The sequence below is a fragment of the Chiroxiphia lanceolata genome, chromosome 7 (genome assembly GCF_009829145.1).
Source record: "Chiroxiphia lanceolata isolate bChiLan1 chromosome 7, bChiLan1.pri, whole genome shotgun sequence".
Classification (NCBI taxonomy): Eukaryota; Metazoa; Chordata; class Aves; order Passeriformes; family Pipridae; genus Chiroxiphia; species Chiroxiphia lanceolata.
The window spans coordinates 17971604-17992156 of NC_045643.1; the positions used below are offsets into that span (position 1 = coordinate 17971604).

The 20553-nt window shown below is 44.6% G+C and overlaps 1 protein-coding gene and 1 long non-coding RNA gene across 2 annotated transcripts in view; both read left to right on the plus strand.

Moving 5' to 3' along the window:
* Nucleotides 1–1178: 1178 nt before the first annotated feature.
* LOC116789532 lies at nt 1179–9347 on the plus strand. The gene is made up of 4 exons (XR_004358071.1): nt 1179–1256; nt 3677–3887; nt 7553–7689; nt 9023–9347. It is a non-coding gene; the product is annotated as an uncharacterized LOC116789532 (long non-coding RNA).
* Nucleotides 9348–18553: 9206 nt separating this feature from the next.
* Nucleotides 18554–20553, plus strand: part of SP3 (Sp3 transcription factor) — a 34386-nt gene continuing 32386 nt past the window's right edge. Inside the window, 3 exon segments of the mRNA XM_032692930.1 lie at nt 18554–18840; nt 19179–19303; nt 19483–19596. Coding sequence (XP_032548821.1) covers nt 18834–18840; nt 19179–19303; nt 19483–19596 — 246 coding nt within the window. The 5' untranslated portion in view covers nt 18554–18833.

The following is a 20553-nucleotide window of genomic DNA, read 5'->3' on the forward strand; positions in this document are numbered from 1 at the left end:
TCAGTAGTGAAGAACCACATGACAGTTTTCTATCATGAAATTAAAAGCACACAAAAATTTACAGGCTCCATGTATTTCAGAACTGTGTAATGTCATCATATTTACCTCCAAGTACTCTGTGAAGTATCCTGTGTGAGGGCACTAACCTAGATAGTTTATGTAAGACCGTGGAAATTCAATTCCAGAAATGAACCTTTGCATCTCTAGGAACAGCTGGAGAGGCTCAGGTCTACTCATCCTGCTCAGAATGGACACGAGGAATTTAGATTAGATGCAGATGGAGTGGGGATTTTGTTAATGACAAAAAGGGAGGCAAACATGTTGAGGCATAACTGCCTGAATACAAATGCATAATATATGTGTACATATTTCTGACTTTAAACTATGAACACCATAAATATGCTATCATGCAAGAGGCGAAGCATATGTAAACTTAACAATATCCCATTACCTCTCCAGCAAAGAATTTTCATAACTCATTCATATCCCATTGAATAAGCACAAAGATTCACTGCTGGCTGTTAATTATCCTCTACAAAGACCTGGTTATTGTGTTCAGTTTTAGTAAAGGCGCAGTTGTTATTGCAGTGTACATAGGGAGAATGGTACCTGAGGGAGCAGGGAGGAAATATGCTTGTGTAGAATTTTAACAAGGAAAGCTTGGTTGCACAGAAGGGATTCATTGGGTGGGATTTTGATATGCGCTTCAGGAAATTAACCATTCTCAAGACAAAAATCTTGCTATGACTCTCTGAATACATGATATTACTCAGTATTTCAAAGACATCAGCCATGTAAAAATTACTTGCTGTTACTATAAAGAATTTTTAAGACTACTTTTTCTAAATGGCAGCCTGTTTTTCTCTGAAGTTTATAACACTCCAGTCATATCAAGGAATGTGTATGCAAGAGCTCACAAGGCCCACACATCCCTCTGGGATTTTTGAGGGGCACATGGAGGTCACCGGCCAAAGGCAGCATTCCATTTCCTCCACACCAGTATGGTGGAGGAACTGGGACAGGAGGTGTAAGGTCCTGGCAGGTCCCAGTGCAATGTCACAGTAGGAGAGTGCCAGCTGGAACCCCACTTTGTGGTGGGTGTGATGCGGGGGTTACCAGGATTCAAAAGAATTCAGGAAAAGAAGAGCTGGGAACCATGGTGAGTTATCCAGGGAGCTGTGTATCTTCTGCACTGACCTGTTGGAAACACTGTAGCTGCTTGGCATTTTAGGAGGTTCAGAAAAGATCCACTGAAGGTGTTATTTTAATGAGTGAGTTCTTTCCCACATGCCCTGCACTGTCTGAACGTCAGGCAGAAGGAGGCAAAGCCTTGTGACATTTAGGTTGCTAAAGTCATTGCTGTTGATATGGGGCAGGTAGGAGGCTCTAGGCTCATGTAGGAGGACTAGCCTTGCTCAGAGGCACCACAGCAGCTGCAATGAACTCAGCCTCATTCCCTATTTCTTTTTCTCATTTCTACTCAATGCCTCTCTTCTCCTTGGTTGTGCAGGGACAAGTACAGAGATCACACAGTGGCTGTTTGTTCCAAATGTGCATGTTGAAAGGAGAGGAGAAAGCATGTATCTTTGGGTGGAAATACTGAGAACAACAAGAAAACAAAATAAATAAAGCTGAACAAAAGAGAATTAAAACTTCTATAAATACCAAGGACAGCTAGGGATGAAGGGAATAGAAAGAAGATATCATAGGCCAAGAAAGGGAAGCAAGAACTTCGTGGTGGGATATAAGCAACCACAAGACATGACAGGATAATCCACTGTTGGTCTGGCTTACCGAGGCTGTGGCACAGCCCCACTGAGGTGCCCATCCCTGCCAGGCCACTTGGATATGACTCTGGTAGTCCTGCCACTGCCTGCTTGACTGGGCTTCAACAGAATGGGACAATTTCTTTTGTAGTCCCTAGTGGCTAATCCAGTATAGCAGCTAAGAAGGCACAGTTAGGAGATACTTGGATCCTTGCCTTGAATTGCAAAGGAAATATCTCTGTAGGCTAACAGTGAAATAGATTGATTATACCTTCTACTCATCTGTTAGTACTGTGTTTAGCATTAAATCCTATCCAACCTTGGAGCCACTACTGGCTTTCTTTGCACCACTATAATGAGAAGACTAGTATTGGCTGATGCTCAGAAACTTCCAACGTAGAGCAGCTAGAAACAGTTCATTAGTAAGAGTATAGAGAATGTGGTATGCTGTTTCATTCACTTCTTTTAACTTAATTGAGACCAAGACCAAGGTGGGAGATACCCACTGCCAGGTGTCCAGCAGGAGCTGTAGAGTGTCTCTCCTATGATGAGACCTGATATTTAAACCCGATGTTTGCTGTTTAAACCGTGTCTGTGAACAAGCAGGATCCCAATGCATTTCCACTATTTGCAGCTTGGGAAATGTTGCAAGACAATTTTGTCTGTAAGTCTTCTTGTTACCAGAATTATTTTTTGCATTTTGGCACATCCCTGGGTTAGAAGAGAAGACTGTAAATATTTTTATGTTTTAATAGTATTACTATAAACTGTACAGTATTCTAATAGCTGATTGTAAAGTTCTCGTTTATTTGGGAGCAACTTGTATCACATCTGTATAATTTTTAATGTTTAATATTAAAAACATCTTGAGAGGATTTTAAAGACTTTTTTTCCTCTATTGCTTTTTTGTGATGAGTCAGAAAATAGTTTTGATGCCCGTTCTGCCTCTGATTTTCTTGACCCCCAGCTGTTGTCCTGCAGCTGGAACAGACGCACACTGCACCTCCTGGGGTCTCAACTGGCAGTACGAGGGAAAAATAGCCCTCAGCAAAATTCCATGGAAGGCATGCTGTGCTCCATGTGTAAAGCTGGTGGATCAAAGATCTAAACTAGGAGTATGTGGCGTTTTCTTTGAGTTCCTGCAGAGGGGTAAGATTTGCCTTAACTAGATTTACCTTCTAGGAATGCAATGTCAGTGTGGAAGTACACTGGATCTTCCAGTTTCCTCAATGTTCAGATTGTATTTATCAGCCTTATAAGAAAAGGATACCAAAATCAATATCAAAATGTTGCAAGACAGAAGCAATCAGCTGGCCAGCACTTAAGGGATATATTTGTATTCATGTCTCAGAAGTGCAAGTATGATCAGATTCAGGTGCTCAGGCAGAGCAACAGAGCGGGCAGACTGTCAGTGCTCTGACCCAAGGGGCAGGGACAGTTTGCTTTCTCCTCTCATGTCTGGTTTTTTCCTTTCATTCAACCAAGCAGCATGACCACCCAGTGCTGCAGCATCTAAGTGCTATTTTGCAACAGATGCACACAACTCAAAGCACAGGCTTTTCTGGTATATAAGTTGCATCTTGTTATTATGACTATCCCAATCTATTTCTAAGTGTGTTAATTCCAGTAAATGGCTGCCATTTTCTTATGGCTCATTTCATACCATGGTTAAACACTACACAACAAATGAACGGTCCATTTGCTTGTGTAGCCTTTAGTTTTGGCCTGAATAGTGGCTTTTAGTCTTTATGTATGAGGTAAAGAAACACCAAGGCAAATGCTGACAAAGTCTAAAAGCTGTTGAGATGAGCTGGGATCTTTGAATGTTCAAGCAGATGTGCATCAAAACCTAGAATACCTTATTGCAGCAGTATTTGTGATCTTGCTTTTCATACTTTGTGTTGCAGCAGCAGAGGGAATTTGCTCAAGGTCATTGTTTCCTGGCGAATGTTGTGCCTTAATGGCTTTCAGGGCAGCACTGGTGGGAAGGAGCAAATGAGCCCAGCTGGGACCACCAGCTCTGAGGGTTTTGGGCCCCCACAACGAAGCCTGGATCAGCTCAAAACACCTGTCAAGGACATACCTGAAGAGAGAGAAGTTTAAGCAGTGCTGGCAGACAAGGTAGGTGGCTGCAACTTTGAGCTGGTTTGGACTACATAACAGAGCTCACTCGGGACTTTGGCATGGAAGCAAATGTGTGTCAAATGCACAGGTGATGGATGGAGTGAGCAATCTCACAAGATATATGAGAAAAACACAGAGATGAGATCAGCCACAGAGGAAGCAGACCAGGGACTGGGCAAAAGTGGAAAAGAAACAAAGGGAGGGAGAGTTATTCCTCCTTTTTTAGAATCATTGAATTTTTTAGATTGGAAAAGTTCTTTAAGATCAAGTCCAGCGTTAAACCCAGCACTGCCAAGTGCACCACTAAACCGTGTCCCTAAGGGTCACATCTACATGGCTTTTAAATCCCTACAGGGATGGTGTCTCCACCACTTCCCTGGGCAGCCTGTTTCAATGCTTGATAACCCTTTCAGTGAAGAGATTTTGCCTAACATCTAATCTAAACCTCCCCTGGCACAACTTGAGGCTGTTTCCTCTTGCTCTGTTGCTTGTTACTTAGGAGAAAAGACCAAACCCCACCTTGCTACAACCTCCTTTCAGGTAGCTGCCGAGAGCAATGAGGTCCCCCCTGTGTCTCCTTTTCTCCAGACTAAATAGCCCCAGCTCCCTCAGCTGCTCTTCACATGACTTTCTGTCTTGACCCTTCAACATCTTCCTTGCCTTTCTCTGAACATGCTTCAGTACCTCAATGTCTTTCTTGTAGTGAGGAGCCCAAGACTGAACACAGAATTGGAGGTCTGGCCTTACCAGTTCTGAGTACAGGGGTATGATCACTGCCCTAGTCTTGCTGGCCACAGTTTTTGGGACTAAAACAACTACCCAGTGTAAGCACTGAATCAGAAACGTTTTTTTCTTCGTGTGAAAGAATCTAGAATGTTTTTTAGATCAAGAATTGCCCCTAAAATGCAAGACTGCTTCCTGGGAGGGAAAAAGGAAGCATATACAGCAAGAAAGGGATTAAAAAGTAGCAAGAAGGACTTTATCCTTCTCCTACTCATGCTTTACTTTTTCCTAGGAACTACCTTTCCTGATTATAGGATATGTTATGTAAACCATGCAAATTAGGCAGTTTTTTATATCATTATTTCACTTCAAATGTAAAAATACACGTACTGCACTGCATTTTTTCTGGGCTTCTCGGGTGAGTGTGTGTGCCTAAGGCATGCGCTGTTGCCTTACCCATCGCTCTGCAGTGCTTGCGTTGCAGGAGCAGCCAGAGGGCAACAGGGCAGAAAGGCCAGGGGCCAAGGGAGCAGTGGGTGCCTGGGTCTGGAGCCCTGGTGGGAAAGGACCTGATAATGTTGTTTTCTATCTGACTGAGACAAAAAGTTGAGACTGACCATTTCCGTGATGGCCACATATGACGACAGTGGGAGCGGCAACTGTGAACCGCCAGTGCCTCTTTGCTTTGGTTACTTTTAATATCTTCCTGTTATTAACAGTGGTCCTGCTGAATGCCCCTTCCTACATGCAGACAGGCTGCTTGAACGCCGTGTGCCCGCATGGTCTATCCCATAGCTGGCAGCATGTGTGTGTGGATACCTCTACTCCCCTGGGCAGTCTGGTTCTATCTCATACACCTACCTGTGCGAGTAAAGTGAAGGCCTGTATGGCCACCAGGTCAGGCTGTGCGGGCATTTTGATTTAATCACGTCTCATATGGTATCATTGTATTTTTCAGCTTTGCTTTTTCCATCAGTTTTATATACCTCATGTGGGGAAAGTAGTATCCTTTAAAGAATACATTCTGTATTTGGTAGTGAGTGATTTGAGGCACAAATGTGTCTAAAGGAGAAAGGCTTTTCAAGCAGCATGCTGCTGGCTCAAAGGTTCCTCCACAAATTCTGCTGGGCTCTGCCTCTGAGTTGTGCTGCCCTCTCACCAGCCTGATCCTTGAGGAATTAATTTGGGAACTGCTTGAGATACTGCACGATATTCTTCAACGGTCCCTTTCTTCTCTGAAAGAAAAATACAGGGAAATGTCACAGAGAATTAACAACTTAGATGGGCGGATGGTAAGGCTTGAAAACCATACAGAGATGATTGAGAGAAGTGTACTGTCCCACAAGGAAACAGCTACTAATACTGCACAGGTGGTGGGCTTGGAAAGATTAGTTTGGGGGTTTTATTAAGTGCAGCACAACCTTAAAAAAAAAAAAAAGGTGGAAAACCAGATCTAAGTTGTCTCCATCCAGTATCTTGGTAGTAGAACTAATTGACAAAATGTTGGGAATGGCTTCTATTAACATCCAGGCTGAAAAGCTCAAGTTGGTGTGTGCAAAATGGTCCAAAGCAGAGAGCATGGGGCAGGCAGCAGCAGGATCTCTATGGGCTTTGCAGGATTCCCTGCTCAGGCATTGGGGCACCCAAGAGGACAGTGAGATACTGCTGAATTCAGAGCATCTCTCACCATTAATGCCTTGAGTTTTTCTCATTCCGCATCACTACAGATGCACAGTACAGACAGAACCTGGGCTGGTACTGCTTGGGAGCTGTGTCCACAACTGGCCTGCTGCTTCCCGGGACACTAACTGATGCTGTATGGCAGCAATTTGTAAATCATGAAGGTATGGGGAAAATCTACAAAAGTAAGGAAAAATGTTTTCTGGAGAATGGAATAGAGCAGTAGTCAAATAATTAGGCTCTTGTTCAAAAGAGAGGACAAGGAATAATGTTGATCCATTTTTCTTCTTTGAGGTAAAAAGATGGTGAAATAGAGGATGGACTGGGATTTAAAAAATGGGACTTTATTACTTGGTCCTGCCATGAGACTTCATGTGTAACCTCTGGCAAGGCTCTTGTCACTCTTGAACATCTCACTCATGTCCGTGAAATGGGGATAATCTCTTCCATGACCAAAAGAGATTTCATGAGGAGAACATCCTCAACAGATTGAGTCCTCAAGCAGGGAGGTAGAACAGTATCAGAAGGAGGTCTGATTTCCTTCTAGTACAGGCACCACTGAGTTAGATAAGCAACAAGCCAGGATTTCAAACAGCTTTGGAGTTGAACAGTGTTGGTATCCAACAAAGAGCAAATGTTTTTTATTGGAGATAAGGATATTTTGTTTCTCACAGTGTAAACACAATAATATTTGTCTTCGTAGATTAGCTGCAGCAATGAAAATACTTTGCATAGTCTCTAGTTGGGGGTTCTCAGACTCGGTTAATACATTCTAAATAGTCTGGTACAGGCTGAAATGGGGAATTGAATTAACCATGAAATACTGGGCAGGTTGAGGCTTTTTCACTTAGGACACCACAAGTTATGTTCCCTGTGAAGTCTCTGCTTATAATCCTCATGCTGATGACCTGCACAGCAAATGTGGACAAACAGTAGACAAACCAATGAGGAAATGGGAGAAAGGATCATCAGCTCACTGTCGTGTTGGTTGCTGCTCATTTTTGATGAGCAAATGGCTGCCTCTTTGCCCCTGTGGGAAATCATTAACATACAATAATTCTTATAGATTTCTATTTGACAAAAGTGGTGTTTAACTCACACTTTACAGAAGCCAAAAATCAGAGTCCTTTATGCTGACTTTTACCAGTAAGTTTCTTTTCCCCGTGGAAAGCCCCAGGGTAGATTGCTAAATTTCACAGGTAATTTGTAAACCCCTGAAATTGTTCTCTGCTGTTTTTTTTTTTTTCTGTGACCTTTAGAAACCTGCTTCCCAGCCTGTCTCCTCCGTTGCCTGAATATCAGGGGTATAAGGAAATGTTTGCTGACTACAGCACATCCAAATGTGAATTACAACAGAACTGTAAGGGTCTGGGTCCCAGGAACTCAGAAATCAAATGTGAGTTTAACTTTTAGTCCGTACAGAGTCCTACTGCTCTGAGGCCTTGACTCCTTAGGGAACAGTAAATAAGAAGGAGGCAGCTTTCTCCCTTTGGCCTAGAATTAACTTGCAGATTTAACTGACTTGTTTTATTATACGTGTTTATGTTAAACTGTCCTACTACAGGAATTACATAATTCATCCAGGAAATGAAATGGCTCCAATGACTAACTTGAGAGTCACATAAAAAACCTCAGATGAATACTGCCAAATTTCTAAGGTTTTATGATACTGTTCCCTTAGATTGTTAAAATCAGAGTCAATTTGTTAAATATTTACTTAGTTAACCAACATGCTGTTCTAACTTCCTCTCTATATCCTTAAGTAATGAATGACAAAGCACAAAAAGTAGGCTACTCATCTAACTTATTTTACACTAGGAAGAATAGGGACTGATAGATATAACATACTAAATTGAATGGGTATTTATTTTCCCATAAAATTGCAAAATGTAGCTAGTTTAGAAGACTGTTAAAGTTTAGAAGTTAAGGGTTCGGAAGACTTTATTGCTCCAAGATTTGGAGATTCTTATTACCATTTAGGTTATTATTATACTCTTTGCAACAAAAGACCCCCCAAAAAAATTTCATAGAAAATATTTCAAGATAACCTCACAAACATGCAGCAGCAAGAATAATAACAATACCACACACATCCCTTTGTCACCCTGTGATAAGAATGGGCACTTCTCTTTTTTTGGAGTTAATCTCTTTCGGAAGAAGAGGGGAATAGCAGGATTTGGCTGCTGAATTCTTTCATTAGCTCTCCTTCCTTTGTGTGGGGTACGAAGGACAGTGTATCAGAGCACTGCGAGATATGGCTACAGGCATCCAAGGCAGCATAGGTGCATTGATTGCCTCAGCACCCAAAAGCAAGACTGCCGAGCTTAAGAGACAAGTTTCCTTGCTGCACAACAAGAAGAATAAAAAGTTCCTGGATTGTATTTTTAGAGATGTGAACGTGCCTAGCAAAGAAAGGTCTGAGGGTATACAGTGCAGAAGAGAGGTATAGATGAAAGGTGACTTACTGTGACTAGAACATAAAAAGTCAGGCAGTCATCCAGAAGGGATTGTGAATGTTGGAGTGCCAGAGTTTGTCCCTGGATGTGTGACTGACAGGTGATGAACACACAACTAGGGGGTGAAGGAAACAAACTTTGTCAAACCACTCCCAAGCTACAAACAGGGAGGAAACGTGACTGAGACAAACACTATACTGGGTGTCTTCTTGAAGATAGTCTGCTTACTGATCCATGGTGCATGACTGTGTTTGGGTCCTCTCTCACTTTCAGCTTTCCTTTACCACCCAAGTGATATGCCAAAGAGATGTGACACTGGCAGGAGTCTCTGGCAGACCAGCAGAGCCAAGGACTCTGCACTGCACTGGCAAGGTCAACATTGCCAAGAACCCTGACTTAACTCCCTCCTCCAGCTGTGTCCTCTGCACAGATACCACACCAGTATTACAGAAAAAAAAGGGAAATCTAAAGACCCAACATGCATGTCTCTCACCAAACTTTTGAGAATGGACATAAGTGATGTGACAGGTCAGAAGGTGAGATGAAAGGCTTTTTAATAGTACTGACTCTTGCTAACTTAAGACCAAAGTCCAGGCTGACAGAGTATGAAGTTTTTCTCCAGTCTCCAGTGCACCAGAAACTGAAGATGCTGTTTTCTCTTTGTCTAGTGTGCTGTATGTGTGGATGCTGGTGAGGGTATCGCATGGGGTTTTTAAGAACCAGTTCTGGTCCTTCCTTTCATCTTAGGTTTCAGCTCATCAGGTTTGAGAAATCTGTATTAAAAAAAAATAATTTTTTTTTTCCCCTGAAGTCAAGGGGCAAAAATGGAGTATGTTATCTTCAGAGCAGGACAGTGATGGATTAGAAATCCAGCACAAACCAGTAGTCCTGTGAGCTGCAAATCTGATAGGGCTTTGTTTCCCTTGGGCAAATCTTTGGATTCTCCTAGGTCTACGTAGCTGGAAGCTCTGGCTGCAGCTTTTCCTGTGGGTGGGTATTCATAACATCTTTCATCGTTGCAGTTTTCTTGGTGTTTAATAAGGGTTTAACTCAAGCTGCAGTGGGTCTCCTTTTTCTTAGCAGCCTGTTCTTATGAAATGTATAGGAATGTAGCATTTTCAGCATTTTATTGCTCTGTCAGATGTGGTTAAAATTGGCTACTGTTTGTTCTTGTTCCCTTTCTCTTGCACAACACACAAGTATGTACAAGCACGTATGTGTGCACACATGTGGACACACACAGAGATTTATTATACACATGAAGAGATAATGATCTCAAACCCCTTTTAATTTCTATAGGAATCCAGGCTAGGTAAAAAAGTATTGGAATGCTATTTCTTTGGGAGAGGAAAAGGAGGATGAACTAATTTTTTTCTATGCAGCAGACAGAATATTCAATTACTGCTTTGTTTAAACATAACATGTGTTGCTGAAAATCTGGCACCACTATTATAAAGTAAAAGATGTGGTGGGCTCTGTGTCCTGGAACTGTATACTTGTGCTTGTGCACGGCACGCACGCTTCGCCTCCAGTGCCTGAGTGGTCCTGGTGAGACTGGAGGAATGTGTAGGGAATGTAGGTTTGCCGCGACATCCCGTCTCCATTACATCTTTTGGAGCTTTGCCACAGAAAAGAAGGCATTTTACCCTTCATTTGTAAGTAATTAAGATGATAGTGGAGTTAGAGTTTTCCAACTTCGTGAAAACAAACTAATAGAAATGATCCACTTCAATAACTCAGATATTAATTGAAACAAGAGAGAGAAACAATACATTAAGAAATAATTAACTTTCGTTAATTAATTTTTAGAAATAGGAAGGGCACCTGCAGCAAGTGCAGATGTTTGCAAGTGTCATTAGATTGGGAAGGTTGTGCAGTAATTTGGAAATGGAAACGGGTCAAAAGGACCAGGAGCAATCTGCAGCATGGTCTGACTAATAGTATAAACTATGTGATTGCTAGTGAGCAGCAAAGAAGGTGATGAAGATGTGCATTTTTTAAAGGATACTTATAGAAGCCAGAGGTTAATTAGCAGTTAAAAAGCATCTACTGGTGTTTTATGTCAGTACCATTGGTGTGTTAATTATTGTCATTTTAGCCTCAAATGTGCCTCTTTCAGACTTCAGCTGAAATAGATTGATGATTCTTTTACTGAGGCATTTCTTAGATAAATTTTAATTAGTAACTTTCCCCTTTCCCCCTGCCAAATCAGTTTTCTTCTATGACCAGAACTGGAATTTCATCTCTCACTCAGCCTTCTCTTCTTTGGTATGTGTGATGCAGTTCTGGTTGCCTGTGGTATTGCAGGAAGGTAAGGGGAATGCATCTGTTACCAGTCTTGTCCAAATTTTAAATTTTGACTTCTCTGCAATGTAAACACGGATAAATGTGAAATGATCCCTAGAACTATCCACCTTCTTTTTCAAAGTTAGTAAGTAGAAAGGCACAAACCTAATTTGTTCTGCTCCTCTTTACTGCTTTTGTCTACTTTAATGAAATTATGCTGGTAGGAAAAACAACAAAGGTTTTATATGCCACTCTGAACATGCCAAAACTCTGTTCAACAACTGGAAATCTTCATAGGGTGAGTAGACCAGGCACCTTGGGGGCATCCAAGCCAGCCAGTTGAGATGACATGGGCTGAGTGCAGTCTCCTAGCACCAATTAAAACAAAATGCTGAGAACCACTATGAGGTCAGGTTGTTCCCTGCACCAGACATCGCTTAGGGAAGATTCTTGTCACGCTGTCTCCTGTCCAGCCCTCTTTTGCAAGTCACTACCCACAACTCCTCTTTCAAAGATTCAGTGAGGGATTTTTGTCTCCTAAGCAACAAAAAACTCCCCTCACCTAAAGATACGTAAGAATTTAGAACTGCCATCCAGGTTTGGAATGTCCTTAAATGGACACTCACTTGACCCCTCACTGTCTGTTCAGGCCTTTAGGCTGCTGTAACTGAGAAATGCCAGAAAGAGCACAGGATGTGGTTTGGACTACAGTCCCCCACTTCCTTCTTCTAGAGGGAGCCAGAGAGTCCTACTTGCTTTTGTTTTGGGAAGGGAAATTCAGACTGAGATTCATAAAAATAAGTCATTTCATCCCTCTAGAAGTATTTCCTTTCAGAATTCGTAACTCCTATTAAGTTTTCAATTTTTCAGTAAACATATGTGCAAGTATATAATTTGCCAGGCTCTTTCATTTCAATGGCCTACTTTTCTATCAGTACTATTAAAAATAAAATGCCAAATTGGGAGAAAGATAGAATTAGACAAGAAGTATACAAGACATGTTTTCCTTTCAGGTGACTTTATCTATGTATCTATTTATTTACTTCTATTCCAATTTTGTGATGGGTTCTGGAGAAAGATCCTTAGATGCTCTATTACTGATTCTGCAAGTCATCATTATGTGGCCTCTTCCTCTGAACAATTTTTCTAACCTTACCTAAAGGATCTATGATTTTTTCCCCCCCAATTATTTCTATAATTAAATTTTATCTGTTCTGATGACCTTGAAGGGTAGGAATTAAGCATAAACAAACAGGATAATGATGGGGCCCAAAGGCAGTAACTTTCAGGAAGCTTGAAAAAAGAGATATGTATTTCTAATTTAAGGGAGGTAAAATGAAAGAAGTGTCTACAGTGATTAACCCACTAAATGGCAAGTTTTCAGATATATACCCATCTGCTTTTTCCTGCCACCTCTCTCCAAATGGGAGGGAGCTTAGATGAATTCATTTTATCTTCATAAGAAACAAATATTGTTAATGAAATAAATTTTTACTTAGATGGACTATGCTGCCAGTTGAATAAAACCCACACATTTTACAGGGAAGATTTAATTAATATTCTCTTTATTTATTTTGTTACACAATTAAAAGCAAAAATAATTAATTGGGGGAAAAAAACCCAACTTGTGCAAATACACTGAAATTTATCCCCTATCGTAGTCACATAGTTAAACACAAGAAAGAAAGAAAAAACAGCAGAAACAGTTTTCTCTAACATGTTATTACAGACAAGAACCTGTTTACGAGTCAAATATTAGATGTCCTCAGGGAATTTGACAATTTGCAAAATATACAAGAACATATCACCTGGGGAGAGTTACAGCTGTAACAAACGAGGAAGAATTTCTGACTAAAAAGGAACATGACTTACTTTGTCTCAATTGCTCAAAAAAATTCATAAATACAATGACTAGGCTAGAAACAATGTTGCAGAGGATTGTCCTCACACACTGGTGGATGTAGAGCTTGGACGGACTTTCTGTTGGCCTCATTCCTCGAAGATCTGTCATCTGTGTCGGTGAACAGTCACGGCCTTTAGGTTTGTGCACAGACTAGGTTGTTAGGCTACGGCTACTTATTCACAGGTTCTTCCTCTTACTGTGGCTAGGCTGTGTGCCTCAGACCTCCAGCCAAGTGCAGGAAGTGTCTGGAGCTGGCATGTCCCTGCTGTGGCTGCTACACTGTCCATCAGTTTGCTAGGCCTGCCTTTATCCCATCAACAGTTTCCACTGGATGTGAGCCGACCAGTGGAATCGAACGTCTGCCCTGCTAACAGCTGGATCCAGATACCAGATTTCAATTTGACCTCTCTTTAACGGAGTTGTTTCAAGCAGATACTAGTATTTTTATAATTGCTTCCCCATTTAAAACAGAAAAATTGCTCTTCTAAAATCCAATTTCACTATTAATAAATATTATTTGTCTTTTAGATGGTTACACTTGGATACCCTCATACTTGTGCAGCAGACTATACAAATATCTTGATATTTCACATGCTCCCATGTACTGTTTGTGCTCCTTTAAGGCTTGAAATCCTGGGCTACTGACAGGCACTTTACAAAAACATAGCCAAAAGCAAATTCCTGTGTTGTCTAGCAAGCTTGATACACTGAATTAATCTACTTGCTGCTGTTGAAAGGAGTCTTAACTCTCCTCATCTGCTCCCACCCGTGTTCCCCACTGTGTCTAGTTTGACTCAATTTAGCTCACAATAAGGGGAGCAGTATTTTTGCAGGGTTTATTTTCTTATGGCGATGTCTGTGAGCTATTAGGTTGGCTCAGCTTCTGGGCAAACCACACCTACTGCTCAAGCCTGCTCCCGCCTTGCAAAATTTGTGGTCTTGTAGCCACTCATGTCAGAACAGGGAGGTGCTTTCTGGGGGATGATGACACAATGCCAGTCAACACCTTTCTCTGACCACTGCTGATTTTATACCGGGCAAAAGCTCATTTCTCTGTTTATTTCTACAGTCAAGTCATGCAACTATCTCCAACTACTGTGTGCTGGCTCACGAAAGCTCGCAACATCCTGTCAGTTCTTCCTGTGGCCCTCTGTAAAGATGTCCCAATATTTTTAAGCAAACGGACCCATACAGGATGCAGAAATTAAGAGTGCAGTATCCAGGACTGGTAGCTACGTTCCTTTTCCTCTCTGCTGAACGACTCAAACAAAGTGCAAAGGAAGGCGAAAATCCAGAATGAAGATGAATTCTAGTAAGTTTAATAGGTCTGATTCAGAACCTTATAATTATCTTGGGTTTTGTAGTACCATGTAAATATTTGGCACTTAGAAACCAAAACATATGGCCTTCTGTATTCTACTTAAATTTTAAACAGATTATTATAGCAAATTCAAAAGGATACCTCCCCTGAATTTTTTTTTGTGTCCTGGTTACTTTCTGAGGTACAAGATTTGCAGATAATGCTGCTTGTTGTCTCTCCAGAAGCTTGTTGAATGCAGTGTTAAGCTAACTTGTTGAATGGAATCCCTACTGATTCTTCAATGTAATTTTAAACCCAGCCTTTCAAACTAAAGCGACCTCAGCCTGAGTTTTCCCAGTGGTACAGAACACATCCCAGCAGAATGCATTCCTGTCCGTCTTGTCCAGTTGCATTCTAGCCTTCAGCACGGCAAACCCACCACTTTACAGAGGAACAGAGTACCACAGCTGTGAGTGAACACTGAACTGGACCACATACCAACAGCCCTTCAATAATACATTCTTTTAAATAAATGCAGGGTTACCAATAGAAGGGACTATTAAAAGACAGAAATATTATGTCATAGCTCAGAAGTTTCAAAGGGCTATTAAGACAGAAACACCATTTCCAAGTATAGCAGGCACTGTGCTGGTTGGAAATTGTGTTAGGTGGTGCACTTTCTTCTGAATTTGTACTGAACATACTCACACAGAGACTGAGCTCCAAGACTTACACCAATGAGATATAACTTACAGTGCACAAATTCAGCATTGAGCTGAAATACAGGGTAGGTATCAAGTTTTAGTGTTCTTTCTGTCAAAACCTTCTCTCAAGTTTTATCAGAAGCAGGTAGGCATTGCTTCCTCTCCCAAAGTACACTGCTACTTACTACTAAGGCTGCATCTCAGTTCTGAAACTACTGCATTCTGGTATCTGCTGGAGGTATTCTCATTATGTATAGACCAGTGTTACTTTCTCTGTATGTACACAGCTCAAATTGCAGCGCACCATTTTCAGCAAATGGATTGAGAATTCATCCCAGGACCTGCAGTTTACCATGAACAGGCTAGAAGGAGGAGGCAGGGGCTTAAAGAGGCAAAGCTCTTTAATAATAAACTGGTCATGGTTAGTTTATTCAGCTCACATACTGATACAGTACATCTGGTGGGTAATCTCAAGAAAGAGAAAACAATGACTCCTCTAATTGGGCATGGAGCTCAGTCTCTGTGGGGATATCAGAGCAGTGCTAACTCAGCAGGAAGATCGCCCCTTAACAGAACTTCGGTCCAGTTCCAAAACAGTATCTCCCTGATACATCCAAAATTTTTTCCTAGTGAATGTCTTGATGCTAGTATATTGATAAGGAAAAAACCCTACAAATAATGTATTTTCTTTTTAAATTTTTTTTCCCTCCTCACGTGTTCCTAATCTCCACTGGGAAGTGGTATATAAACACTTGATTTCTATTACCAACCACTTTCTATTTAACATTTAACATATTTCTGAGTCTCTTCACACCTCTTTTTTATAACAGTACATCTTTTTTTGCAACTTTCTTGTAATTTTATTTTTTAATTGTATACTTTTAAAATGGTCTACAAATGTTCTGGTTTGCTTCTTTTTTATCTGAATTTAATGTTACCATAACAGCGTCCTCCCTAATTTGAGATACTTGACTAGAAAAAGATGGTCCTCAACTAGTGCTGTTAAGCCTAATTACCTCTGAGTTGTACTGCACTGAAAAACTCTTTTATATATAAACTCAATCCCATTATTGGTATTTGAAACACTTCTATCCTAAAGCACTGCAGTTACACCCCAAGCCTGCAATCAGATCCATGCAGGTAAACTGCTCTACTGACAAGGCCTCACTTAAGTCAGAGAACTCTCAACATACACACAATTGTAGAAGGCAGACCAACTTTCATATTTAGATTAAGTCCTAAACAACATAATTGTCCTAAAGCAAAATGCCATTGACAGTGTTTGGCAGTACCCTGCTAAATAGCAAGGGCCAGTTTTTTACTATCATTCCCTCTTTCACAGCATATGAACAGGAATTATTTTTCTTACACATCAGTCTTTAAACGAACGACTTCCTTACTGGAAGTCCAAAGTAATCTGTAATAGTTCTGGATCCAGGATGACAGACTACCATATATTTCACTGGTAACTTCTGATATTGCATTTTCATTTATCTCCTAAAATTTCCTTATGTATGCCTACTGACACATCTTTAATATTGCATACTTTAGCTTACACTGGCAAAAAATTATTTCCGACACTATGTAAAAAAGAATTGACTTCTCTAACTAGTTACAACTTTTGCTTCTCATTGTTTTATTATTAAAACAAAAAATACAAATTGCAACCAAAGCTTCTTCTTTATGGCTATGTTATTTAACTTGCCAACAACTGATTCTAAAGTAGAATGACAAAAGACTACGTAAACAAATACAGACATTTCACAAACAGAAGTGGGATTTTTTTTTTTTAACTGCCCTGGAAAAAATGAATTGTAACGAACAGCCTTGGGATTTAATTTACAACTTACTATTAAGTTACCTGAAGGTACTCTCAACATACTAGCAAAGTAAATTGGCTTGAAATAAGACTAAATATCACACAGTAAGAGCAATCTTCCACTGACAGTGAAGATATAGCAATCTTCTTTCATCATAACTTCCTGATATTAAGTTCACATTTTCTCAGTGCACTTTTTCCTGTTCGGTAATAGTTTCTAAACTAAGACTGGGCAGTTACTGCAGGGTCATAGTGCTGGATTGATTAAAAAGCACTGTTTATTCTCTGCTCAGAGAAGCTGTTGAAAATCCTGACCATAATTCTAGGTTTCCTAGGTACTAACCTCACCGTGGGTTTATCTGCATAGCCGGTGACTACAAATACTCAGCATAACTATTGACATATGAGAGTCTGTGCTCGCTGTATCTCCCAGGTAATCCTCAGTGCTAATTACATTAAATATTGTAACAGTAAAGTAGGTTTGTGCTCTTCAGTCTAACACTTTTCCGCCTCATTCAGACTCTCTGGAACACCACACTAAAGTTAACTAAGAAAAATTCATTCTTCAGGGGAATTTGCAAGCTAAGGGTCAAAATCACTGCTTCAACCCACGCACTGTCCTGTCACCCTGCACATGCATTTAGACTAAGGGAAGGCCAAGCCGACGTTGTTCCCCTTTACAGGAACCCTTCACAAGCTACGTGGTGTAACAGAGAAACAGGCCCCACTAATAATCATTCCTGTATCATCATATACTTATGTAACGCTTTAAACATATTTCCTGCCTTAGTTTAACAATCAGAGAGCTCCCAGTTTCCTTTGTGTTGCGTAACACGAGGGGCAGAGCAGCAAACTGACGCTGAGGGGAATCTTATTAATTCTCCTTAACATGACCAAAATAAAACCTGCTGGCACAAACACCCGATCGGTGCCAAGGCTCGGCTCCCCAGCTCAGGGCAGATACTCCCGCTGGGAGGACGTGTCGCGCTAAAATCTAACTCACGGCCCTACCCTCGACGGGCTCTGTTTTGCAGAGGAGGTTTTTATGTTCGGCCCGGCCGGGTCAGGCACGTGCGAGCCCGCTGCAGCCACAGCGCTTATGCAACCGCGTCACGACAGGGCCGCCCCACTGAGGCGTGAGCAGCCCCCGACGCTGGCCCGGGTGCCCTGTCCCGAGGGGGGGCCGCCGGCGGCACCCGCCGGGCAGGGCCCGCTCCCCTGGGGACGCTGCGCCGACATCTTAGCGCCGACGGGACAAAGCGCTGCGGCGGCGGCGCTGTGTGCAGGCAGGACGCAGCTCGGCCGCTGCCCCGGAGCCGCGGCTGTAGCCAGCCGTGACTGACAGCCCCGGCGGGGAGATTTCGAACGAGCGCGGCCCCGGCCCGGCGCCCCCCGGGCACAGGAGCGGCGGGGGCGCGGGGGGGCGGGCAGGGAGGAGAGAGCGCCACCGCCACCGCGCAGCTGTGGCTGTGCGCTGACCCCTGCGCCGCGGGCGGGCGGGCGGGCGGACAGACCCCGGGAAATCAAGGGGGCGCGGCGGCTGGGCCGCCTGTCGGGGCGGCGGCGGGGCGGAGGGGCCCGGCGGGCACGGGCCGCGGGCTCCCGGCGGGTCCCGCTCATTGTTCCCCGCACCAGCCCTGGCAAACAGGAAGCCGCCCCGGCATGGGGCGCCCCCCCCGCCCCCGGCGGGTGACTGGCAGCCCGGGCGGCCAGTGCGGGCGGCGGCGGCGGCGCGGCGCAGCCAATGAGCGCGCGCGCGCGCGGGCGTGGGCGGGAGTTCCGGGCTGGCAGGCGGGCGGGCGGGCGGGCGGCGGTGTCGGCCGGGCCCCCTCTCCCGCGGCAAGCCCCACCTTTCGGCTTTCCCGCACCGTCAATCAAAATAGGAAAAAAAAACCGGAGTAGGCTCGGGCCGCCGCCGCCGCTTCAGCCCGCCGTGAGCACAATAAGCATGTCCCCGGCGGCAGCCGCCTAGCCCCAGCCAGCAGGGCCTGTGTGCGAGCCAGCCAGCCAGCCTGCCTGCCTGCCTGCCTCCCGCCCAGCCAGCCAGCCAGCCGGCCGCTCGCACTCACACCATGACCGGTACGTACGCACCGACCGAGCCGCCCCGGGGGCTCCCCGCTCCTGCTCCGGCCCTGCGCGTCCCCGCTCCGGCCCCGGAGCGTCCGTGTGCGAGCGAGGCGAGACCGGCACTGAGAGCAGCAGCAGGAGGAGCAGGGGGAGGAGGGAGAAGAGGGGCAGGGGCAGCAGCACGGGGAGGAGGAGGAGGAGGAGGAGGAGGGCTCCGTGCGGGAGGGCGGGGGGAGCGCTGGGGTTAGGGGGGGGGAGAGGGAGGGAGGAAGGGAGGGAGGGAGAGGGAGGGAGGGGGGTGATCGCTCCCGTCAGTGACTCTCCCCTCCCCCTCCCCGCTGTGCCCGCAGCTCCCGAGAAGCCCGTGAAACAAGAGGAAATGGCTGCCTTAGACGTGGACAGCAGCAGCCACAGCGAGTATCTCCAGCACGGCAACGGCGCCGCCTCGGCCTCCGCCGGGGCGGCCGCCCCCCAGGTGAGCGCAGGCCCAGCCGGGCCCCTTCCCCCCCCCTCCCCCGGGTGACACGTTGTGAGCGGGTGCGGAGCCGGTGCCGCCGCCGCCGCTTCCTGTGTGCGCGTCTGCGAGGAGCCCGGTCGCTGTCCCGCACTAACCGCCACCCCCCTTCTCTCCCTGAACCCGCCCATTGTGGGTAGGACGCGCAGCCGTCACCGCTCGCTCTGCTGGCGGCCACCTGCAGCAAGATCGGCCCGCCGTCGCCGGAGGAGGATGAGGCCGCCGCCGCCGCTGCCTCTCACTCTGCCGGAGCGGTGAGTGCCCGCCCCGCCGCTCTCGCACGGCCTGCCGGGGGGAGAGACTGCACAGCCAGCCCGCCCGCCCGGGGGGAGGGACGGGACACACGGCACTGCCCGCCCGGGGGGAGGGACGATAGCAGGGCCGACCTGCCAGGAGAGGGGTCCCCGGGCTCCCCTGCCTCTCCAGGAGGAGCCGGGCTCCCGGGAGGAGGAGGGAGCCAAGCTCCCCCCTCCCCCGCCATTGGGAGCGGCGGCTTCATTTACTTTCAAAAAGGGGGGGAGGCGGGAAGTCTCCCTCCCCCGACCCGGGCACCGGAACGGCTCGCTCGGCACCCGGCGATGCTGGGAGGCATCTCACCTCCACCTGAGCGCGCCCCCGGTATCCTCTCCAGGCTGTCAGCCGGGAACCGCGCAGCCAGGCAGGAACACAAAATGAAGGCTGGCTGTAGGGAAGGATGTAGTGAAGTAAAATGGCTGTTTAGAAGCGAACGCAGTGGTGGAAAGCAGCTTCCTGTGTCGACGCTGGTTTTTCTAGGGAGAGTTATCGTGCGGTTCCTCGTATTGCAAACCGAATTTCTGTCCTTATCTCTCATGCGCTGTCGGCTCGAAAAGGAACCTTGATGACCTTGGGACCTTGCGTGATGAGAGGGATCTTGCAGACTAGAAATATATTCGTGCTGAAGCTAATTTAACAATCCGCATAACAAAAGCCTAATGGAAACTCACATGTTTCTAAATTGGTCTGGCTAAACTCTTTTGCTGGCATAGGCTCATAGAACTCAAAGCTCTTGTGCATTTCCAAATAGCTGAAAATATTGGTATATTAAAAGAGAGTTCCAAAATATCTTCTAAAATGACAAGCTGAAGTAGTTTTTTTGGCCTTGGATAACCAGACATATTACCTCTAATTTGAGTTTTTCTTTACAAAAACATCTTTAAAATTAGCAAAAAAACCTTTTTTCTTTTCTTTTA